This window comes from Barbus barbus (genome assembly GCF_936440315.1).
Source record: "Barbus barbus genome assembly, chromosome: 33".
Taxonomy (NCBI): domain Eukaryota; kingdom Metazoa; phylum Chordata; class Actinopteri; order Cypriniformes; family Cyprinidae; genus Barbus; species Barbus barbus.
The window spans coordinates 4,158,288-4,184,533 of NC_136761.1; the positions used below are offsets into that span (position 1 = coordinate 4,158,288).

The 26,246-nt window shown below is 37.2% G+C and overlaps 1 protein-coding gene across 3 annotated transcripts in view; it reads left to right on the top strand.

Moving 5' to 3' along the window:
• Positions 1 to 26,246, top strand: part of LOC306853691 (vascular endothelial growth factor receptor 3) — a 62,779-nt gene that overhangs the window by 9,451 nt on the left and 27,082 nt on the right. Inside the window, exons 1-5 of one of the 3 annotated variants that reach the window (XM_079391284.1) lie at positions 1,770 to 2,737; positions 15,670 to 15,766; positions 17,084 to 17,358; positions 23,663 to 23,790; positions 25,119 to 25,293. In XM_079391284.1, the coding sequence (XP_079247410.1) occupies positions 2,434 to 2,737; positions 15,670 to 15,766; positions 17,084 to 17,358; positions 23,663 to 23,790; positions 25,119 to 25,293 (979 nt within the window). In that variant the 5' untranslated portion in view covers positions 1,770 to 2,433. Of the gene's footprint in view, positions 1 to 1,769; positions 2,738 to 15,669; positions 15,767 to 17,083; positions 17,359 to 23,662; positions 23,791 to 25,118; positions 25,294 to 26,246 lie in introns of those variants that run through there. The other 2 variants (XM_079391283.1, XM_079391285.1) reach the window with 2 other exon arrangements.

Genomic DNA, 26,246 nt, shown 5'->3' on the forward strand with positions numbered 1-26,246 from the left:
AAAAAGTTGAAAAGCATGTTGATTTTGCTATCCTACCTCTTCCCTGCTGCCAGTCAGACAATCATAACAGACCTGTCATCTATTTTTGGATTGCTACCCGCCAGCTAACAACCGCAGTTAAAATCAATGAGTCATAACTACTAATTGCAACCTGTTCCAGTGCACACAATCTGCACTCAAAGAGAAATCAAGTCTTATTTATTTAGCATATTTTCCCATGCAAAACATTTTACAACACTTAAACTGCAAGAACAATCCCTCTGGAGTGATGCAGAGTTGAGTGTTCTGCTGAAGGGATTACTTGCAATAATGGAATGCAGTAATTATAATGTGACTTTTTTTATGTATGTATAATTAAGCTTGACTGATAAAGCTAACCCAGACTCCCAGCTGCCAGTTATAAATGCTTTCATTTGATTATTTATTTTTGGCTGTTAAAAACTCAGTTAGTTCATAAGCAAGTGGCGTAGTGTTTGTACATGTGCCAGGTAACATTATGACTTGAGAATCCCCCGCCCCTTCATAACATTCATTCTAATGAATGTTTCAAGAGCCAACTCAAACATGAAACATGCCTGGGAAAACACATGCACACTATGGCAAGCCATTTTAACATTTAATCCTTAGAACATACTGGTTCCCATTTTCATACTAGTACCTTTTTTTTTTAGATAGTATCTATTCCATTTGGTACTTGTACTATTCATTAGCTGAGTACTAGTGCTTATTCTCTAGGTAGTGCCTTTTTAAAAAGTGCTAGAGCTTATTCATTAAATAGGAGTTCTTATTTGTTAGAGACAGGCACTCATTCAGTAGATGCTAGTACCTATTAAGTAGACACTACTTATTTCGTAGACACTACTTATTTCAATAGTGGTGAGTACCTATTCTATTGCTAGTAACACATTTTACAAATTACAAAAGACACTAGTGTTATAAGTTCAGTCACACTTTAGTTTGAGGATCAATTCTCACTATTAACTAATCATTAACTACATCTTTGGCCTCAATAAACTCCTAATTTGCTGCTTATAGTTAGTTAAGTAGTAGTTAAGTTTAAGTACTGGGTAACATTAAGGATTAATCATTACATAAACATGAGTACCTTTCAACTGTCCAATCAGAGTTCACATGGTACAATATATTAACATATTGAATGGAGCTGATTGTTTGTAAATGGCTTTGTATGTTAGCTTATCTTGCTAATAGGATAGCATGAAAACACAAGGAAAAATATATGTTTACTATTTATTTGTTTGTTTGTATGTGACCCTTTTGATTATCGGCTGACAAGTAGATCCAGAAACCAGATCATGCACACCAGCCAGACAACCGCAATAACCAGGACATCCACCACAGGAGCTTGCATCTTAAAAATAAAAAAGTAATGAATATTAATCTGCATCTGAGAATGCAAAGCATGTCAAATAAGAATCCCTCTCTCCGAAAAATCAGCCTACTTAAAATCTCATTCAGCTAATAGTCAATGTTCCATTAGCATACTGAGCTGAAATGTAAATATAAAAAGTACTATTACCTATTAAGTTCAGGACATCTTCAGTCTAAAAAGTAGTAAGTACCAATATTTTGAAAAAGTTCTAGTACCTAGAATAAGCACTAATAACAAATGAACAAGTAGGCCTGCTCATACCTAATGGAATAGATACTAGTATCTAAAAAATAAGCACTAGTATGAAAATAATACATTTTAAGAATTAAATGTTAAAAAGGTTTGCCATATGCACTCAAAAATACTGACTGCATTTCTCACTTTCTGGAATTTTAGTCCATGCTGTAGGTCTGATTGCTGCCCGTCCCTGGTTATGTTTTATCACACGCCTGCTGCTTCATTTAGTTATTGTTTCAGATGGTGCCTTACATTTAAAAAATGCTGTTAATTTAATTTAAATAATTTAAAACAATCCAGGTGATGCATAATGACACTGTGTAATGCTTTCGTGGATTATGTTTGAAACCTTGAAGTGGAAATGATCTGAGTAGGCTATGTTTTTTAAATAGTCAGATGGGATGTGAAGTTCTGTTGGATAATGTCCCATTTATCGTGATCTTATCTTATTCATGGTTTGGATCATATCACACCTGGACCTATAGGGGCAATTCACATTTGAGATGTTACCTATTCAGATCACTGCAAATATACTCATGAGACCAACCATTTATATTTAGACACCCTCAATCAACTGGTGTGTCAAAAATTTCAGGATTTTAAGATTTAAGTCAGTGGCATTTTGCTGTCAGTGATAGTAACAAATGTCCCCTACAGTGGACACAAATGAACTGCTGGTCCTAGGAAGGATATATGTGCTGTGTGCAAATGCATTGTCAGTTTAAACTTTAAAGCACAGGGGCCAGACACTTTATGTGACACTTCAGACTGGGGGAGTAATATCACTGAGGAGGACACGGGCGTTTATGAACGAAAAGCGGCAGATGAGTGAGTCAGAGGAAAAGGAAATGATTGTAAATCCATTCAGAACTTCAGGATTCTCATTTCAACAGGAAAAAGAGCGTTTTATTCCCGTGGCACATCCTCTTTCAGAGACGCTTCTTTGGGTTTCACCTGAATCTGAGGTGCTTCTGCTCGCTTTATTAAATTACATCAGAAAACACGCGGGTTTGCTAGAATATCTAAAACCCCGGAGGACTGGAAACCTGGAAATGAAGAGAGATTTTACGTTTTTCTGTCGGATTTGGATTGGGATTCCCTTCTTCTCAGGTGAGAACGCATTTTCGTAAACACTTCGAAATCTGTCCTTATAATAGAACGCGGAAAATTTGAAAGTTTGCGTTTAAAAAAAGCGCAGGAAAAGTGGAACGGTCACATTATGATTAACGAAGCTGTCAAAACTGAGAGCGCGCGAAAAGTTAGTTATAAAGTGACCGTTTAAATTTGGTCGCGTTCTAATCAATGTAACTAATGTCTGAAACTTTTCATAGTTTGTCGCTTCTTGTTAATGCTGTTAAATATTGGTTCAGTTTTGTATTACTCCTGCCAAAGTTTTCTTGTGTTATCAGTTCTTTCCTGATTATTGTTCATCATTATCCTTAAATTCACTTCGTACAAAACTCTTATTAATGCCGATTAAATCTACAAGTAAAAATGTACACAATAATTTACAGAAATCATGTATTGACGATTCATTCAATCAATTTAATTAATTATGGTAATGTTTTCGTTGCTTTTTTAATTGACCATAACTAGTAATTAGTTGGGCTATGCATAATTCATTCCAATTTGAATGCATTGCTTCTGTTATTCACAATCATTGGAGTGTCTGCAGTTTTGATTACATTTATCTTTGTCAAAAGTGTATGATATATCACTAGAGGGAGCCTTGTCTTTATTCTTGCCTGGTCAATGGCTTTTGTTAATTGGTCTTGATGAGATCCAGTTCCAGTTTAATGCTAAACAGGCTGCAGTTTTGGTAGAAGACAGTTTTAAAGAAACTTTGAAGGAGTCATTGGATATGTTTTTAAACTGTTATTTTTGAGCAATGATAATTGCTTTATCTCTTTTGTGCCTTCTTACAGATACAAGATCATGTTTTTATTTTGACTTTAATCTTCATGGCATTTCCTGGTTATCAATATCCTGCATATTATTTTTTTTTTTGCTGTGGTATTTCTTATGTACACAGTTTTATTCCAACAGAACACCTCTGAAACCAGACCCTCAGTCAGGGGGTAAGGTATCAGCCAATCATAATAGTGAGCCGTTTGAGACAACAAAAACTCGCTATTCTCTGCACAGGTTTCAAAACTCTGTGTTTCATAGTAGTGGTAGAAAGAAAGGTTCACTTTGCTGTGAATCCCCCAATAAAGAGATCAAGAGCCTTAGTGAGTGCAGGTGTCATATAGTGAGATCGGGAAGGGTGGAAAACTCATCCAGTGTGTTGGCCGGTTACACATCAAATAACAGCACCTCGGGTGAAGACTTTGGCAGAAGGATGAGCTTTCTCTAAATTCTAGGAATCTACAGCTATAAGAGCCCCACTTATAGATGACTGCATTAAAACATTGCACAAATGAAAACCATATGACAGATTGGTGACCCTGTGTTTGACTGCTTTGTCATAACATGTGCTGTGTCTGTGCTAAAGTCCAAACTGCTAAAATCCTTTTAAGCAGCGTAGCTTTCCATGTAACCTGCGTTTTATTTTTTGTTGACTTTAAAGAGCAAAATTGATATAGCCTTTTATCAATCAGTTACATTTGAAGACTTGTCATTTGCATTAGGATGTATGTGTCACATACAGGTTTATTATGTAACAGCATGAGAAATTTGTTGGCCCCAACTCTGACTCTGTAGTGTTTCATATAATAGAAAGTAATTACCGTCTAGAGATTCCACTGATTAAACTCCAAATATCTGTCAGCTCTCCAGGATGTTCTTAATATAAAAGATGACTGCAGAACTCTTTAAAGCTGTAATTGTAAAACCATATTTCAAACTCTGAATAGGATTTTAAATGTTTTTATGTCAAGACTTTTAGCAATGTGTTTCACATTAGCGGTGCTAATTGCTAATTGCCTTACTGTGTATGGAGATTGAGGTTTGAAATCTCAATGTTTTCCCAATATTCTGATCTTCCTGGCTATGGGAGCAGAGAAATAAAAATAAATACATAAACAGCATCCCTTTTACTATTATTTATTAATAGTATATTTTCTTTCGGTTTAAGAGCTGCATAGATTATTTTCTCTTTTTCATTATTTTTTTTCATGTTATCTCTTCTGTTAAATCACTTACTATACAAGCTGAATTCTCTGACAGACTTTCAGTCTGTTTCTTGGTTTGTGTTTAAAGGGCTTGTCATCAGGTTATATACTGTGTTTTCACTTTAAATTGAGACCCTTCTTGAGGGGCCTCAGTGGAGGAAAATGTGAAGCTTATTTAAGCGCAGAGTCACCATAATTGGTGTGAGCTCCATAGCCTAGGGCAATATTTCATGGTGCACTATGAAGTGTTAGGTTTCTCTGGTCAGTGATATGGCATGGTCTGCCATTGGAGGTCAGTGAGATTTCATGGGAAAACGGACTGCCAGTGTATCCTTGGCACTAAGTGATTCCATATTCGCATGCTTAATATCATGATACCCATTTCTGTGTCTGCATCATTGAATCAGCAGATTTATAATATAGCTGCAGTTAGCTAATGACACTGGCCCACGTGGAATCTGTGACAACCCTAAAGATCTTGGCTAATTTGATTGTACTTTCAGCTGAGCTGAATACTGGTTCATACCAAGGACTCCTACTGTTTTAGTATTGGTAGAAACGGTTCTTCCCATAGATCTAAATGGGGAATATCATTTCTGAATGACAGTGATGACAGAAAATGCAACGATGCAGTGGAAAGAGGACAGCGTCCTGTTCGCAGCCTCCACAGGTACAGGAAATACTAGTAAGGGATGAGAAAGTGACATGTAGGAAACCCACACAGATGTCTCCCCTCCCACAACATCCTGACCTCACCCCAAATCCCAGCCAGGAAATAGGAAGGCCACAAGTAGACAGATAGACATGCATGAAAGGACATACAGTCACATTTTTGGATCTCATCCTCTCCCGACGGGTGACAGCGGAATCAAAGCGTGTCCCTGGCCTTGGCTGTAGAGGACAGTGGAATTGCATCCAGCTTTTTCTCCTTCACTCATGCTTTAATGTGCATGCACATCCCCTCCCGGGGCTTGACCGACGTCCTCCACGGGGAGCAGTGGGATGCTGACTCCTCAGTCCAGGGAGGAGGTCTGTTCCGTGGCCTAGCTGCCCTCCAGTTGTAGGACGGACATACAGCTATTTCAGGCCCTGTGCCCCGCTGTCTGATTGGGATGATGTGATCTGACCCCACTGATAATAGACAGAATGATAGATAGATAGATAGATAGATAGATAGATAGATAGATAGATAGATAGATAGATAGATAGATAGATAGATAGATAGATAGATAGATAGATAGATAGAACAACAAATTTAACATTTCACTGTTATGTTTCACTAAAGGAAATTGTGAAATGAAAAGTCAAGCAGAAAAACAGGAAATTTACTGGATAAGACAAAAAATGCATTTGCCTATCAAAGGCCCCATGTTTCCGTCCTCAGAGCAAAAGGGAAAAGACTTTTGCCACATGACTAACTTTGAAGGCTTTATTTCTCACTGTTATATGTCCCATAGTGAATAACAATCCAGCATGCATGCTCCAAACTGCTCTTTGCTCCTGAGTGCACGATTTATCTGTTTTCCACAGGCATACAACTTCCCAAAATACCCAGCAGCTCACATTCAGAGTTGCTTAACTGTCACTAATGGAGACACCAAGGTCTCACTTTTCTCAGGAAACAGAATATTCTGCAAACCACATATCTATATCTAGAGTACAATTGTGCTTTTCAGTTGACAGCAGTGAGAGACCTATGTAATCTAGCATGTGACTCCCCTAGATTTGCTGTGCTCAGATCTACCCAGATGTAACAGCACTATTAACATTTTCCTTTTGGCTCATTCCAGTTAATCTCAATAGAGCATTAACTCTTTAGTCAAGTCAAGTCAAGTCACCTTTATTTATATAGCGCTTTTAACAATACAGATTGTGTCAAAGCACTTAACAGTATCATATTGGAGGATAGAGTGTCAGTAATGTATAATAATAAGATTAAACACTCAATTTTCAGTTAAAGGCATTTCATTATTGAATTCAGTGATGTCATTGTCTAGCTCAGTTTAGTTTAAATAGTGTCTATGAAATCAAATTGACGATAATCGCTAGAAATCAAGTGTCCCCAACTGAGCAAGCCAGAGGCGACAGCGGCAAGGAACCAAAACTCCCTCTGTGACAGAATGGAGAAAAAAACCTTGGGAGAAACCAGGCTCAGTCGGGGGGCCAGTTCTCCTCTGGCCAGGATATTATTGTTTATGTATTGTTTAATTATTGATTTAATTAAAATTTTTAATGTATAAATGTATTATATTTATATTTTTATATTGTTGCAATTTCTAACAATAATAGTATTATGTAGTTATGTATTTTATTATATTTTTAGTTATTTTGTTTATTTTTAGTCGAGGTCTTCACTGGGGATATGTCCCGGGGGCTAATCCAGGTGTCTGGCCTCCGCCGACGATCAGACATCATCTCCCGGCGCCGATCCACCATCTGATCCGGACACGTACTGAGAAACAGACAAATATTAGCGTAGATGACATTCTTCTTACGATGTAACGAGTACATCGTGTGTTATGAGGAGTGTTCCCGGTTCCGGTTGATCTAATCAATGCAGCCTAACAATCCTTTAACGGATTTGAATAATAGAAGTGTAGTAGTGTGTTATGTGTAAGCCAGGTTAAAGAAATGTGTCTTTAATCTATATTTAAACTGACAGAGTGTGTCTGCCTCCTGAACAGTGTTAGGTAGATTGTTCCAGAGTTTGGGTGCTAAATAGGAAAAGGATCTGCCGCCTGCAGTTGATTTTGATATTCTAGGTATTATCAAACGGCCAGAGTTTTGAGAACGCAGCAGACGTGGAGGACTATAAGAGCTCGCTCAGGTACTGAGGAGCTAAGCCATTCAGGGCTTTATCTAGTTAACAAGATTTTAAAATCTATACGATGTTTGATAGGGAGCCAGTGCAGTGTTGACAGAACCGGGCTAATATGGTCGTACTTCCTGGTTCTAGTAAGAACTCTAGCTGCTGCATTTTGGACCAGCTGTAGTGGGGAAGTCGTGGCCTAATGGTTAGAGAGTCGGACTTGTAATTCAAAGGTTGCTGGTTCGAGTCTCCGGCCGGCAGGAATTGTAGGTGGGGGGAGTGAATGTCCAGCGCTCTCTCCACCCTCAATACCACGACTGAGGTGCCCTTGAGCAAGGCACCGAACCCCCAACTGCTCCCCGGGCGCTGCAGCATAAAATGGCTGCCCACTGCTCCGGGTGTATGTTCAAGGTGTGTGTGTGTTCACTGTTGTGTGTGTGCACGTTGGATGGGTTAAATGCAGAGTACGAATTCCGAGTATGGGTCACCATACTTGGCTGAATGTCACTTCACTTCACTTTGTTGATCAAGTGTACAGAACAACCACCCAATAAAGCATTACAATAGTCTAATCTTGAGGTCATAAACGCATGAATTAGCATTTCTGCATTTGACGTTGAGGGCATAGGTCGCAATTTAGATATGTTTTTGAGATGGAAAAACGCAGTTTTACAGATGCTAGAAACATGGCTTTCAAATGAAAGATTGCTATCAAACAGCACACCTAGGTTCCTAACTGATGAAGAAGAATTGAAAGAGCAGCAGTCAAGTGTTAGATAGTGTTCTAGGTTATTACATGTGGGGTTCTTAGGTCCGATAATTAACACCTCTGTTTTTTCAGAATTTAGCAGTAAGAAGTTACTCGTCATCCAGTTTTATATCGACTATGCATTCATTCCATTAGTTTCTCAATTTGGTGTGTTTCACCGGGCCGTGAAGAAATATAGAACTGAGTATCATCAGCATAACAGTGAAAGCTAACACTATGTCTCCTGATAATATCTCTTACAAGGGTAACATGTAAAGCGTGAAAAGTAACGGCCCTAGTACTGAGCCTTGATGTACTCCATACTGCACTTGTGATCGATATGATATCTCTTCATTCACTGCTATGAATTGATGGCAGTCAGATAAGTATGATTTGAACCATGCTAATGAACTTCCACTAATGCCAACAAAGTGTTCTAGTCTATTCAAAAGAATGTTGGGGTCGATAGTGTCGAACGCAGCGCTAAGATCCAGTAGCACTAATAAAGAGATACAACCACGATCAGATGATAGAAGCAGGTCATTTGTAACTCTAATGAGAGCAGTCTCAGTACTATGATACGGTCTAAATCCTGACTGGAATTCCTCACAGATACCATTTTTCTCTAAGAAGGAATATAATTGTGAGGATACTACCTTTTCTAGTATCTTTGACAGAAAAGGGAGATTTGAGATCGGTCTGTAATTAACTAGATCTTTGAGGTCAAGTTGTGTTTTTTTAATGAGAGGCTTAATTACAGCCAATTTGAAGGTTTTGGGGACATATCCTAATGACAATGATGAATTAATAATAGCCAAAAGAGGACCTATGACTTCTGGAAGCAGCTCTTTTAGTAGTTTAGATGGAATAGGGTTAATGATGATTTAACAAGTTTATACAATTCTTCCTCTCCTATAGTAGAGAATGAGTGGAATTGTTCCTCAGGGGATCTGATGCGATACTGTAGCTGATGGCTACATGATTACAATTTTATCTCTGATAGTATCGATTTTGGAAGTAAAGTAGTTCATAAAGTCATTACTGCTGTACTCTTGGGGAATGCCAATACCTGTTGATGCTTTATTTTTCGTTAATTTAGTGACTGTATTGAATAAATACCGGGGGTTTTGTTTGTTTTCTTCTAGAAGAGACAAAAAGTAATCAGATCTAGCAGTTTTTAATGCTTTTCTGTAGGATAGGGTATTTTCCCGCCAGGCTATACGAAATACCTCTAGTTTTGTTTTCCTCCATCTGCGCTCCATTTTCCAGGCTGCTCTCTTTAAGGTGCGAGTGTGCTCATTATACCACGGAGTCGGACTGTTTTCTTTGATCTTCCTTAAGCGTAAAGGAGCAACTGTATCTAAAGTGCTAGAAAAGAGAGAGTCCATAGTTTCTGTTACATCATCAAGTTTTTCTGCGCTGTTGGATATGCTGAGGAATTTAGATAAATCAGGAAGATTACTTACAAAGCAGTCTTTTGTGGTAGAGGTGATGGTTCTACCATACTTGTAACAAGGAGTAGAATTGACAGTTTTAGATATATGGAGTTTACACAAGACTAGATAGTGATCTGAGATATCATCGCTTTGCTGCAGAATTTCAACACCACTAACATCAATTCTATGTGACAGTATTAAATCTAGAGTATGATTTCGACAATGAGTAGGTCCTGAAATGTGTTGTCTAACCCAATAGAGTTCAGAATGTCTATCAATACTGATCCTAATGCATCTTTTTCATTATCGACATGGATATTAAAATCACCAACAATGAAGACTTTATCTGCAGCCAGTACTAACTCAGATAGAAAATCAGCAAATTTTTTAATAAAGTCTGTGTGGTGCCCTGGTGGCCTGTATACAGTAGCCAGTACAAACATCACAGGGGATTTATCACTAACACGTGTTTCTCTAGATAATGTTATACGCAGCACCATAACTTCAAACGAGTTATATTTAAAGCCTGCGCTCTGAGAAATACTGAGAATATTGCTATAAATTGTAGCAACACCTCGCCCTTTACCTTTTGGACGCGGCTCATTTTTATAGCAGTAATCTTAGGGGTAAACTCATTTAAAGTAATGTATTCATCTGGTTTTAGCCATGTTTCTGTCAAACAAAGCAAATCTAGGTTATGATCATTGATCAAATCATTTACAAAAAGTGCTCTTGTATAAAGGGACCTGATATTCAGTAAGCCAAGCTTTATCAATTGTTTCTCTGTAGAAAAACCAGTCTGTCTGCTTCCTGACCTGGGCCCCAGTTAGTCAAGTACGAACTATAAGACTATGTGCCATATTTCTAGAGAGAAGAGTGGCACCACCCCAAGAGGGATGAACACCATCTCTTTTCAACAGGTCAGGTCTGCCCCAAAAACTCGTCCAATTGTCTATAAAACCTATGTTATTCTGCGGGCACCACTTAGACATCCAGCCATTGAGTGACGACAGTCTGCTATGAATCTCATCGCCACGGTAAACAGGGAGGGGACCAGCATAACCTGGTTTAATGTGTTTTAGTTGGTTGGCTTAAAATCTAACCAGCTTGGTCTAGCTATACTCTTACAGCTGGTTTTAAACTGTTTTTCAGTTATTAAACAAATAATTATTATAATAAATTCATTAAAAAATACATAGTCAACATTAATCAATTAGTCAGTTGTTGTATGATCAGTTGACCACCCACCCTACCTTTCCCAATCATTCCCAGTAGCTCAGGGAATATCATTACTTATACTATGCTCACATCCAACTAGCTCTGAACAGCAGAACCATTACATTCTAAATTCCATGGTCCGAAATTCCATCTTGGTTGACATGATCAGGGCCACTGTGGAGAATTCAATGCAGGAATTTATTTTGCCTCCAGTTGAAAAAACCCAAAACAATAAGAGGTATCTAAACACTGCACACATTCGGTATCTGTTGCAGTGTGCTTTGAATTACAAACAAGTGATACAGTATGTGCCCTCAACTGTCTCTGCCGAGGACTTAACCCCTGCTAACTGCTTATGTATTACTCAAGTCATATATCACGCTGACAGGTTAACAGTCAGCACCCCAGACGACTGCTACACACAGCATCCTTGTGAAAGAAATGTATATCCATATGGAAGAGATCTGGCACACATCACCGTGTCATGCCAATTTATCATTGAATCTTCAGTTTACACTGGATGATTTAAAAATACTGCCCTAATATCTGTAAGGTCCGTGTAGGTCTGCTATCAGATACCTTCCAAGTGTTTCTGATTCGGCTCATTCCTTGGTGCTGTCCAGCTGTGTCTATGGGCTATGTTTTGGCAGAAAATACGCTTGCACAAGTCAAACATCCTTACAAATGTTTTTGCTGTGTGCAGTGGACAGTTAAAACAAGGTCCATTGAGCACAGTACTGCTAGTTTGGATCTTTTTTTTTTCCGTGTCATCATCACATCTGGGGAGAGTAAATGAGAAACGCTGTGGATGAGGAGTGACCACTCACACTGTGAGCTGCTTAATGTTTGTCATAAATCTTTTCAAGTCAGCATGTAGGCAACTCAATCTTTCTTGTTCAAAGTGAGCAAACCATGTGGCGATAGATCATATTTAAACCACAAGTTAGACAGAACTTGACGTGTTTAGCAAAATGCTTACTTTTTCTGCATCATTTCCTCGTATGTGTAAACATACTTGGCGAATAAAGCTCATTCTGATTCTGATTCTGATAATATCGGCCTTAGTCCATATTCATTCAAACAAAAAATGCATTCAAATGTATGTTTGGCTTTGTGTCAGGAGATCAAGACTTTATTCTGATGTTTGTTTGTATCGCTTCCTAATTTTCCTATTTGCAGTTTCCATTAGAAGTTTTTTTTTCTATCCTGGGGTTGTAATGTCAATCTCTCAGTTTGAATTATTCATTAGTCAGTCTCATTTTTTACAAAGACTTTCTTTAGTAAATAATTTAGTTGTTAAACATGCATATCTAAATATATGAATATATAAATCAAAGTTTTGTTTCAAAGTAATAACCCTTAAAGTTATATAATGTAAACATTCAGGACAAACTGGACAAACTAATGTGAACATCTGTTAAGTCACAACGTATCAATGTTCCAATAATATTGTTTCTGGGTCCAAGCTGCTACTAGTTTCAAGTGAAAATGCTATCTCAGTAACAATTTATGAACATTATTCATCGTATATCATACCTAAGTTTTTAACAACTCATAGTGTACGCAGCAGTCTCCAGGCTTGTCACATCCTGGACACCGATTTTTAATGTTTCAGAAAAGATTAATGACTGTCTGGCCAACTGAGATTTCAGTATGGAGATAAACAATAGGATCATGCTTTTTCATGAATGGGATATGTGGGAGCATTTGGACCTAAAAACAGTGACGTGCGATGTGTGACGACAGCTTTCAACCTTCTAAGAGTAGATTCATACAGCTTTTAAATGGTCTTCTGTAGAATGTTGTCTATCAGAACATCTGTCACTTTAGAGATGTTGAAGAAGGGAACTGACTTCTCACTCTTCTTTCCAAAACTATCCATAATGGTTTGAAAATATTCAAGTCGGGCAGATGTTGGAGGTCATTTTGGTGATCCAACACTCCAGGTTTTATAATGAATTCATCTTTTTCATATTTTAGCATTGGTGACTGTGATTAAAGTTACAGCTCTTTTTTGACTTTGTGAATTTCTCTGTAGTCAATCTTTTAAGGAAACAGGGCCTTTAAGGTGAATATAAGGTTTGCTGTTACTTTTGCAGCAGTAGTTCTGTGTTATTTGGACAATCCTTCTTAGTATTTGAGGATCCCTATCATTCACTTCGGTTTCGCCTACTTGTTTGCTGAAGTCTTGTCATGTTTATGCAGTCATAATCGTAAATGTTGTTGTTCTGAAAACAAAGGTTCAGGTTACAGATGTTGCTACTAAACAGATTTGTACTTTTTGGATGAAAAATTGGCAAATTGTTATAAGTGTTTTGGTTCTAAATTGTAAAGACAGCCTAAGCAGAGCATAATGCACATTTTCTGTTTTCAGATTTCTCTACGTTAACTACAGTATTAGAAAATCCTATAGTACAACTGTGATGTACAGTTGTTGGAAACATCTAATATTTATTAGAGGACTAAGGGTGAGAAGTTGGGGTCTGTGACTGCAGCGCTGGCTTTTCTACAGAGAGCCTGAGTGCTAGAAGGGGCACAATTGTTAAAATTTAATAAAAATAAAATAAAAAAATATATAAATAATAATAATAAAATAAATAGATACACTTTTATTGACCATTTTTTGGTTGTGACTGTAAGTTTAATTAATGCTGTACCTACTATTGGATGTTATTTACTTTGAATTCTTAAATCATTGGCTCAACCACTGTTCAAATTCTGCAGAACAAAAATCACCTTATTAAAGCTCACAAAATAATTAATGTTTGTTTTTTCTCCTTCTGGCTACTGGGCTGGGAATCAGCTAGATTATATTGCACTCAAACTGGTAGTTAAGACCAAAGCAGATGTAATGCACATAGGATTTTAGAAAAAACAAAACAAAACAAACAAAAAAACAATAATAAATGTGAGCTCTTATATTTCACATTATCCACTAACTGGTGATATAGCCCACAATAAATCTTCAGGGCTGAAAATATTGCTGTAGAAAAGCCAACAGGATGTTCATGTTCAACTGTAAACAGGTCATTGACTCGCCATCAAATATTTATAAAATTCTATTGTTGCGTTTGAAGCCGGATGCGTCTGAAACAGATGGATTGTGCACATGAAATGCACTGGTCCAGAAATATTCCTTGTGATTGACATGTGTGCTTATGGTGTCTATGGAGTCACAGGGACAGGCATGAAAAGCATATTGCTCTGCTAGTCTAAAGAAAAAGAGGAGATGTCACTTGAACTGTGCCTCACTCTCCCTGTCTTGTACTATATGTAAATCTCTGCCATAGCTGTGACAGCTCAATCTGACTGAAACAGAACAAAATCATTTATCATATTATATACAGCCTTACTATACTACACACACACACACACACACATTTGTTTTTGTAAAAGTGGGGACATCCCATAGGCGTAATGGTTTTTATACTGTCCAAACTGTATGTGCTATTGCCCTACACCTAAACCTAAACATTAAACAATGTGCAAAAACAAATAAAGAAATTAATTAATTAATTAATTAATTAATACACAATGTCATATATCAGTATCTTGTTACAGTATTGTTTTTAGTGAACCGTGGTAATTCAGCCTTTCTAAAACCTTGTCAGAAATAAACAAATATCCTGCATACTCAGAAATATATCACATTAGGAAAATACAAATTTCAGACTCTATATTCAGTTGCATATATGGTTGTATTTCTTCTGACGGGATATTGTGTATTCATTTCCACTGAAGTCTCCTTCTAATAAACTTGTCATATAAAATAACACTTGTTGATGTGATTTGTGTAGTGATCTGGAGGCTAGTTTTGATGCTCAGTGTTTCTGCTTGTCATCCTTTGGTGTTAATTAGATCCAGGTGCGTCTCATAACTCCTCTTGGCATGTTCATACGCCTGTGCCCTCTGAGAGCAAAAGAAGACATTTAAACCATCAGCACTCCTAGACCAATTAACATGTGCACAATGACCTTTTGACCTTTCTGTCCCACTGTCAGTGAAACACAAACCAGATTAAGGACCTTTTAATGTCCTCAAGGAACTTATAGTAAAAAAGTTCTGTAATAAATGATAAAGCACATCTGTTGATGGTTGTCTGGGTAATCTAATGAAACACCTAATGATGGGAAAGTCAGTCTCAGGTAAACGATGATACATGGTGCATTTTGTCCAGGGAGGCAATGCATCTTCAAAAATATTCAGAGGAGAAAATAAGTGACAGTACAAAAACAAAGTAAAACAAATATTACAAAACACGAAACCCAAGTAATTTCAATAGCAAAATTCTACACAATTAGGAATTTTCACCAGTTTCAAATTGGTCATGTGACTTCATTGCACTGACCAACAGAAAGCTGCTTGGTTTGAAAGTGATTTCTTTGTGAGCTGTGATTCTTCGCTACTGACAATGGACCCTCTCTGCCCACAACATTTTGTTAATGTTTTCCTTAAACTCAGTGAGTTGTCACTGAACTCATGAAGTGTGGCATGTATTCCATATGCTTTTAATACAGAAATTGTGTAAACTTTAAATGAAACTGCAATGTAAATTATATTGGACTAAAAACCCAAAGGACACAATTGACTCGACCTCATGTTAGAGGTTCACCGCATGGTGAAACGACATCCAAGCATCTGTCTGGTGTGATTATTAGTGCCTGGAACATAAAGGGAATTTGACTGTTTCTCATGATGATGCTCTTCTCTTCCTGTAGGTCTGGTGACTGGGTTTTCTATGAGTCCACCCACCCTTGACAACACCAAAGACCAGCTCGTGATTAACACCAACGACACATTGACCATTACATGCAGGTACAATCAAATGATCCTTTATTGGGTACTCAACCTTAAATACTAAACTCTTTCTTAAACTTTTTAACATGTTCTGTCATAAACAACTTTAAACTATTTTTTCTAATAATTATTATGCATGCAGCTCATATTAAATATGAAAGATTTGTACTTTTACAAATTAATTAGTCACACCAGAGAGGTATTTAAATTAGTTACGGTAAGATTGTGACTAGTTACAGAACCTAAAATGAACCTTTATATATTTATATATATATATATATATATATATATATATATATATATATATATATATATATAGACTACATTATTTCTGATAATATTGGTGTTGATTAAAAAAAAGTCCATGGACACATGAAACATTGACTGCCCTACTGCATCTAGGTTAAATTACTTCTTGGTGCCAAATGGGATAAAATGTCTAGTTAAATAAACAATCAAGACAGATTTGGTCATTTTCGATTGAATAATCAGATAAGCCTGTGAGCTATTACAAAAACAAGGCAAATGTTGAATTTGGAAGTGATTGGATGGTTAAGTTTAGAAATAAATGTGGTATGAACATGCAGGGAGACGATCCAATATATCTAGCTCTAATCCCTTCAAAATTTGCCGACATTTCTTGCCAAGAATTCCCAGAATAAATAGTTTTTTCAACAGTTACAAACATATACCTTTGAGAGGAAAGCATATTTTTGGGCCACCGCACAGTGTGATCGATGAACAGTATTACGCAAACTCATGGCTGGCATTCAGAAATGACTGTTTTCCGTTATCTGATTGAGGAACACATCAGTTTAAATGTCATTGCCTTTTCCTTTGCCATCTAAAAAACTTGATCACAGGTTTCAAGACATGCATATTATGTTCCTCAACAAACTTTTTTGCTAACAATCAAGACAGCATTACTATTATTATTTCTAAAACCCTAGAATTGAGGATTTAAACAACCACCCTCCTCTAACCTCCTCTAAGTATTACATTATGCCGTGCAAGCCATCCTGCTTCGTTTGTGCAACAAACCTTAATGTCATATTGAGAAAGGTGTGCAGTTACTTTTCTCAATTTTTTCGGCTTATGAGAAATCTGCACAGATTTACACTAAAGAAGAGGCCTGGAAGAGGAGACTCAAACTTTATCTAATCAGAGATAGTCAGTCTTGTTTATAAGGTGAACATTTGGAGTATAAACCACTTTTTCAATCAGAATTTATATAGCTCTCAGATACCATGTGGTTGTGTATTATGGGGCAATGTTTTTGGTGAAACATTTGCAATGGCACTGAGTTTAATGTGATTATCTGACCCATTCCACCAGGGGACAGCGGATTTTGGACTGGAGCTGGCCTGAAGTGTCTCTAAGTAAAGTAGAGTTTACTGATCGCCAGGATCAGCAGTCACCCGTTGACACCCCGGGCCACAGAGCAGTCAGGGTGAAGGAGTGTCAAGGGGAGCCTGGGAAACCTTACTGTAAGACCTTAATACTTACCAACACCCAGGCCAATGACTCGGGATACTACCGCTGCTTCTACCAGGACATCAAAGCTATCATCGATGGAACCACGGCAGCCAGCATTTTTGTCTTTGTACGAGGTGAGATCTGTAAACAAACTAACTTCTTACTGGGATTAAAATTTATTAGTTTTATTAGAATAAATTCTGGTTGTATCATTCAGTTTTGGTGAGCTGTGATATATATACAGGTTGTATCATATAAGTGGTGTGTGACCAAAAGAACTTTTGTAATCCAAAAATGTATGTACATGCCTGTATATATAGCTGTAATATATACAGTGGGGAAAAAATACTTTGATCCCCTGCTGATTTTGTACGTTTGCCCACTGACAAAGAAATGATCAGTCTATAATTTTAATGGTAGGTTTATTTGAACAGCGAGAGACAGAATAACAACAAAAAAATCCAGAAAAACGCATTTAAAAAAAGTTATAAATTGATTTGCATTTTAATGAGTCAAATAAGTATTTGACCCCTTCGCAAAACATGATTTAGTACTTGGTGGCAAAACCCTTGTTGGCAAAGGTCAGACTTTTCTTGTGGACGGCCACCAGGTTTGCACAAACCTCAGGAGGGATTTTGTCTCACTCCTCTTTGCAAATCCTCTCCAGGTCATTAAGGTTTTCGAGGCTGACGTTTGGCAACTCGAACCTTCAGCTCCCTCCACAGATTTTCTATTGGATTAAGATGGGATTAAGGTCTGGAGACTGGCTAGGCCACTCCAGGACCTTAATGTGCTTCTTCTTGAGCCACTCCTTTGTTGCCTTGGCCATGTGTTTTGGGTCATGGTCATGCTGGAATACCCATCCACGACCCATTTTCAATGCCCTGGCCCTGACGGTACATGGCCCCGTCCATCGTCCCTTTGATGTGGTGCAGTTGTCCTGTCCCCTTAGCAGAAAAACACCCCCAAAGCATAATGTTTCCACCTACATGTTTGACGGTGGGGATGGTGTTCTTGAGGTCATAGGCAGCATTCCTCCTCCTGCAAACACGGCGAGTTGAGTTGATGCCAAAGAGCTGGATTTTGGTCTCATCTGACCACAACACTTTCACCCAGTTCTCCTCTGAATCATTCAGATGTTCACTGGCAAACTTCAGACGGGCCTGTACATGTGCTTTCTTGAGCAGGGGGACCTTGCGGGCGCTGCAGGATTTCAGTCCTTCACGGCGTAGTGTGTTACCAATTGTTTTCTTGGTGACTATGGTCCCAGCTGCCTTGAGATCATTGACAAGATCCTCCCGTGTAGTTTTGGACTGATTCCTCACCGTTCTCATGATCATTGAAACTCCACGAGGTGAGATCTTGCATGGAGCCCCAGTCCGAGGGTTTATTCCATTTGCGAATAATCGCACCAACTGATGTCACCTTCTCACCAAGCTGCTTGGCGATGGTCTTGTAGTCCATTCCAGTCTTGTGTAGGTCTACAATCTTGTCCTTGACATCCTTGGGCAGCTCTTTGGTCTTGGTCATGGTTTGGAATCTGATTGATTGATTGCTTCTGTGGACAGGTGTCTTTTATACAGGTAACAAACTGAGATTAAGAGCACTCCCTTTAAAATAGTGCTCCTAATCTCAGTATAAAAGACACCTGGGAACCAGAAATCTTGCAGATTGATAGGGGATCAACTACTTATTTGACTCATTGAAATGCAAATCAATTTAACTTTTTAGAAATGTGTTTTTTTTTATTTTGTTGTTGTTATTCTGTCTCTCACTGTTCAAATAAACCTACCATTAAAATTATAGACTGATCATTTCTTTGTCAGTGGGCAAATGTACAAAATCAGCAGGGGATCAAAGTATTTTTTCCCCCACTGTAAAATCACGTTTTGTATCAATGCGGATACATTTCTGAATAGGTTACACTTTATTTCAATAGTCCACTTTAGACATTCTACTAACTACAAGTAACATTATGTTACTTTATGCCACTACATGTCAACTAACTCTCATTAGACTATTAGTAGACTTACATAAGGTTATGTTTAGGGTTAGTAGAATAAGCTGATATGTACTTCTAAAGTTACTAAACATAAACATAATGAAATACTGATAAAGATAGTGTGAACAAAACATAGTAATATCACTTCTGTATGCACTGTATGATATCATTAAAGTTATTTCTAAAGGGAGGAAATGTTATGGAAGTGCAAGGACAAATGTACTTTATTCTAAAATCACACTACTTTATATGCATTTCAGCACATGCATTACACTGAGAACAGCTCAGTCATTACAGTAATGTAAATTATGTACTGTAAGTAATTGATACCAGTAGGAAGCTATGAGGACTCAAATGGAGTTTAAATGTTGTTGTTATAATGAGGCTGCAGTTAATGTTAAAGTTTGTAACAAATGGATTGCAATTCTTCTTTGTTCTTTAGCTTATTTGTGTAAATACATAACCTTTGAAAGTAGTTCAATTTAGTTGAATATCAGTGTCTGGTCCCTTTTGTGGCATTTTCCTGAGGCAAACCAAATCACAAATCCAATTTTTATTTGACTCCCTTCAAAGAATGCTTGGCCAGGCTATCTTTGTCTAAAGTTTGTATTTTCTTTGGGTAACAGACAAAGACATCATAAACGTCTCATTCAAAACATCAGCCCTCTTCAAAAGGTCAGAGACGATTACACATGAACACGCTTAAAACATGTTTGGTTTTCCTATTATCTCCTCAGTATTGTGGATAAGAGTTCAGCTATAGTTTAATATATTTGTGTCAAGCTTGATTTAATAAATGAATTGGCCTTATCAGAAAAAAATATTTTATTCAACACTCAGTCATTTCACTGGTACCTTTTTATTGGAAAAGGTTTTTGAATCCAGGCCTACTAACTTTATGAAACTGCCCATGTTTTTAATCTAAACACTCCAGCAGACAACATTGAAGCCTGAATTAAAGGAATAGTTCAACCACAAAAGCAGCAAGTTATGGTGACCAAAAAAAACAAAAACTGGACAGACTGTAAATGTAGTGCCCACAATCCAGTGAAGTTCACATTTATCCTGTGTTCACATTTTAAAACAGTTTGTTGGCACGCCTGGATTAGCTGGAAGAGCACGCTGGTTGCTTTGTTTTGGATTAGTTGGGCATCATTAATGCCAAAACAACATTGTATCATTGAAGAACAACTTATATTTTGGACTGTGCATTGCACAAAACTAGTGTATGACTTCAGTAGACAGGCTTTATGGCCATTTTGGAGCTTGACAGACATTGTCACTTGATACTTTTAAATGTTATCTTAAAACGATTTTTTTAGGTTGGCCTTTTTTATTGCTTGTATTATTAAAGTTGTTTTTAATGTAAAGCACTTTGAGAAGTTTCTTTGATTCTCACTATATTAACTATTAACTATGAATTTTGCCTCAATAAACTCCTAATTTGCTGATTATTAATAGGTAGTAAGGTAGTTGGTAAGTTTATGGGGTAGGATTAAAGGGATGTAGAATATGGTGATGCAGTATAAGATATTAATATGTACTTTATAAGGAAGCGATAATGTGCATCCAGCCGGTTGTTATAGCAGAGCAAAGCTTGACAAACATATTAGACTGAAGGGCTTTATTTTACGATAACAACTGTCTGGATGTACATTATCTCACTTGTTCACAAACTAAATAATTAGACACAAAATATTGGTTTGAGTTGAAATATTTGAACGCAAAGCTTCTTTGAAGAAAGCAGGTGGTAGCAAGTGGCAAGTTCAAACTACAAGGACATTAGGAAATATGGTACAGCTGTACTACTTATTACACAGAATTTCACCACATGAATAATTATGGCGATAAAAGATAATGATTTAAGATGAAACTTTCTTAACAGTTTGTTAGATATCTTTCAATCCATACAGTGTGCAAAACAATCGTCACAAAATGACAGCAGCTGCGTTTGTATAAAACGAGAAAGTGAGTCCGCAATACCAAGGATGGCATGATTAAATATTTGTACAGAGAATATTGATTATAATATTTGTTTATAATCAATAAATTTTTATATTTTATTAGTCAACCAAACACAAAGCTTCCATGAAGCAAAAATGTTCCCAGTAAGCAAATAGTGCTGACTGCAGTGACCCGGATGAGCCTGTGTTATTAGTTTTAACCAGTTGTTACCGGGGAAAAACATACCTTGGAATGTGGTGACTGACCAATCAGAATCGAGTATTCCACAGATCTGTGTAATAAGTACTTATAAACAACAAATATATGAATAATATGCTGCTAGTAAGCAACTAGTTAATAGTAAGAACTGTTGCCCAAACTAAAGAGTTACAGTTTGTTTTAAAAGTGATAAGTTGACTTAACTTAAAAAAATTGAGGAAACCCGTTACCTTAAAATTATTACTGTAATGATTTCTAATGAACACACTTGTCTTGACAGAGCAACAGAATCACTTTATTCTCGCTTAAAGTGGTGAACACACTCACAGAACCCAACATGTGCCCTTAACCCCGTAACCACTACGTAATCACGTTTTCTTAAAGGAATGCACCCATTACAATTACGTATATTATAATAAAAAAAAATTAATTAAGTGAATTGTCAACTTTTTTTATTTATTTTTTATTTACTTAATCATTTTAAGGTTAACGGGTTTCCTCAATTTTTTTAAGTTAAGTCAATATCACTTTTTACAGTGATATTAAAAATATATTTATTTTTCTCTACTACAGAAAATATCAATAGAGTGCAGGTTTGGAATGATGTATGAAAGAATTGATGTTTAATGTGTTTCTTTAACTATTCACAGGTGGATTTTTGATCTTCCTGACACAATCCAGCTCTGTATTTGTAAGCAATTGGTTTTCGACCAGTTGATCAAAGAGTCAGCTGAGTCACTCACTCTTGTGAAATGTGTGATTTCTCCTGACAAGATGCCGAAACAGTTTCCACAGATCTTACCAGGGGGTTGATCAGAGCCAGCTGAAATCACAGCTATAAATTAGCAGTGACCGTAAAGCAGAATGGCATTTCGCGGCATGTGGCTTCAGTTAACTGCTTATAGGTCCCGCTGCCTCTTGGAGTTGTCGGCATTATAGCTATATGTCATGCCCTCCAGTGCCTCCCAGTCTCTTCACCCTCAAAAAAGCAATTCACCTCCTGAAGATGATTTATGGTGATGCACCATAACTGTGCAGGAGTTGTATATTTTTCCTATTACATCTGTACATGCCGACCACCGCGGGGCAGAAACATAAACCTCAAGATACAATCCTTTTGTTTGGACTCCGACAGCTTGGAGTGATTGCTTTAAGCTACGTGAGGAAAAATCACACTCATTGGAATAATGGTGGCTTTAGAGATGCAGGCATCACCAGGTGATGTACAAAGAAAGGCTTAGAAATGGCGCTGTGACCTCCAGCTGAAAGGGAAATCTGGAGAGGTTTGTTTAGCGTCCCACACATATGCATGCTGACCAAGACAAAAGGCTGTTATTGAGTGGTTTAAGGAGCGTTCTAGAGACTGTTGATAGAGCGGTGTCATAAAAATTTGCACTCTTAGATATTTCAGATCATTCACAGACTAAAACTGTGTATATTCAGTCAAAGAACTTGAGGTGGAATGTGATGTCTTGGCTTTATTCTGAGTTAAATACTTTAATGCTTTATCAACAAGGTCTGTGACATGCTGTTGATTGGCACAGAAAATCATTTTGAAAAATGTGTGTTCAGTCACACACATACAGTACATTAGTCTAGGAAGCAAGTGTAATTTAGTATAATTTGAAGTATTACCATCTACTCTATGCAAGTCTGTGAATACAAACGCCTCTAGCTTCACAAGCGCAGCTGGTGTCAGGCCACAATTTATAACGCATTGCAGGCGCTTGCAGCATTCTCAGCATTACAGCAAAGGGATCTATAGCAAGCATTAGCATACACAGTTTCTTTCTACTGTCCTTTTTCTATTTCAGGTCAGATACTATAATGATGGAGCAACAATCTGAAGACAATCTTGCTCAACCAGTTAAAGTCACTATCTTTTTTTAGATTGACAAACTCTCTCACCCCTTGAGTATGGACGTTTATCACCAGAGCAGTGTTGCCTGAGACTGCTTTCTTGCATTTGCATATTTGTTTATGTATGATTCTAACCTTAAACGTTACGAGTGTTAGAACCCTTGCCCACTGAAATTATGTCCATAACCAGAAGTTGATCCACCTACATTACAGCTCAAACTCCAAACATTTTTTCATAAAGAATTCAAGTAAAAGCGTTTAAAAAATAGAAGCTTCAAATTTCTGCTTTCAAAACTTGTGGTAAATCTGTAAATCCGGAGGGCCCTAAAAGTTGTAATGTACTTCCTGGGGCAGGTTTTACTTAAGAAAAATATGGACAACTAAACTAATTTCACTTTTCTTCAAACAAACAGACCCACAGCATCCATTCATCAAGAGAAATGAGAACGACATGGAGACCATCTTCATAACGGATTCTCAAACTCACATTGAAGTGCCATGCCTGGTTTCAGATCCTGACCTGAAAGTCTCTCTCTTCTCGGTAGGTCCTCCAACAGCAACTCACCTGATCTCTTTGTTTTTGCAAAAATGGATTAGGGGACTTGTTTGTTTATGTATTATTTTAGAGATTTAACCCAGGATAATTACAGTTACTGTATATGCAGTGTAACTTCAGCCTTTAACTGACTCAGGTGACAAAGCTTTCCAAGCCAAAGGAAATGAACAGTAATTTAAATAAATGTTGTTTTTTTTCTCCAGAATTTTAGCAACTTGGTTGTTCTCCAGATAATCATACTTTATGGGCTGGGTTTACTGGGAAAAGTCTGTAGTGTTGAAATGGGGCAGAAAGATACGGGCCTGTTTATACTTTGTTAAAATAAACTTCTTTAGACATCTTTAAAAGTGCTGTAACTGATTTAAGCCTTTTGTTAGCATTTAAACCATTTTGTTAGCATCAGCCATACACCCTCTCTGCATATCAGGCAAACCAATGTCAGCAATTGCACATATGCAAAATATATGTAACTGGCTCATTTTCTAAAAAGTGCTAATCCTGATCCCTCGACTCTTTCTTTTGTAAACAGAGCCTGTGGCTGTCACATAGACGGGTGTGATATCTCACAACACCTTAATATTTCCAATAAATCAAATAATATTTAAGTATTCCAAAATAATAATAATAATAATATTTTCAAATATCTTCAGAATTGTTTTAATTTTTTTCAGACCATGACTAGACTTTGACCACTATGATAACCATGAATTTGATTGCATGGACAGGAGCAGCTTTGACATTTGGTTCAGTGGGGAGTTTTGAGTGGCATGAGGTGGGAAAGACAATGACAGAATTTTCAATGTAAAGCAAATTAGATGCAGTAAGTGTGACTTGAATAGACTTGAATTGTGCCCCATTTAGTCTCTAGATTTCTGCCTTAGGCAGATTTCTATTTAAAGTAGTTAGTTAGTTTGTGTAGTTGCATTTGCTCTGCAAAGTTTCATGGGCAAAATCCAGTCATGTGAATCCATGACTCCAAGAATCCACGAGATTGCAAGTTTCACATAAGGCTAAAACATATTTTCAATGCAGTGTTTGCTCATTTTTAAATTGGTCCTGTGAATTCATTGCGTTAACCACCAGAAAGCTACTTGGTCAAAAAGTGACTTCTGTGTGAGCTGTGCTTCATACATATCTATGGTATTGACAATAAAAAGTGGATCTTTTTTGTCTGCAAAATTTCTCTGTTGTGACCACACCTTATTTTTTTCAAAAACCATGCAACTTATTTTTCAAAGATACAAAGAATAATTTTTTTCTTTTCCAAACTTTCAGATAATGTTTGAGCTGAATGTTTGTTGTTGTTGGTACAGGTAGAGCAGGCTCCATTGCTTCTTGAAGGCAATGAGATCACCTGGAATAATAAAAGGGGCTGGTTGGTTCCCAGCTACATCTTTAAGAACAGTTCCACTTTCTTCGGCTTCTTCTGCTCCACCTCAGTCCACAACAACGAGCACAGATCATCTATATTTATTGTGCAGGCAATAGGTAAGTATTAAATATTCAATAGAATAGATGCCCTTTATATCAAAACTGTTTAGTTTTTTCATATACTGTACATTCCTGTTCTTCAGAATCTTTCTTCAAGAAGCAAAAACTTAACTTTGGTTAATGCTGCCGAGTGGACACATACTGTTTTAAGTAGTTGTAGGTAATGAAGCCCTTCTAAAATCTAACACAGTAATTTAATAGTTCACATTAGTAATGGTCATAGCTATAATAACAAATAATAGATCAAGATGCTATTGAGTAAATTGAATATTCTGTTTTACAAAATGGTGATATTGCCAAGAAGGATCATTTATGTTTTAGATTTAAACCATTTGGCAGATACTAGCCGAGCGACATGAATAACAAACATTCATCCATCAAACAATCAGTGTCAACAATCACATTCCAGTTTCCATCTTTGTATTTTACGGTTGTGGTTAGGGGTGGAAACAGCATTCTCAACCGCTGCTGCCCGTTGCATTATGTTTAAGGCTGTGATTGGTTAATAGGAATGTTGTTCCAGAACCCACAGAGGTTTCTGATCTAGGAACATGCTTTCCTTGGTTAAATGTCATGTAGAATGTTGTGAAGTATATTGATTGAAGTATAATATGATGATTTGATATCACATTGAAAGCAGGATTTGTCCAGATAGTTGAATAGATTTTCTTTCCATACTGTACGCTGGTTCTGGAGTTGGCTGTGATCTTCTCTCATCCTGTTGAGGGACCTCTCAGAAATGCTTTATCATTACACTGCTAAATGAAGTCATTGTCCTTCTTTTTTCGATCTAAAGTGAGGGTCATACAAAACACTGGCCAAAATCAATAGCCTTTTTACTCAAGAGGGACTAATGAAAACTTTGCTTAGTGGTGATGTAGAGTCAGCAGAGCATACCAGCTGACCTCCTGAATGAGTGAGTGAGTGAAGTGACATGAGTGAGTGACATG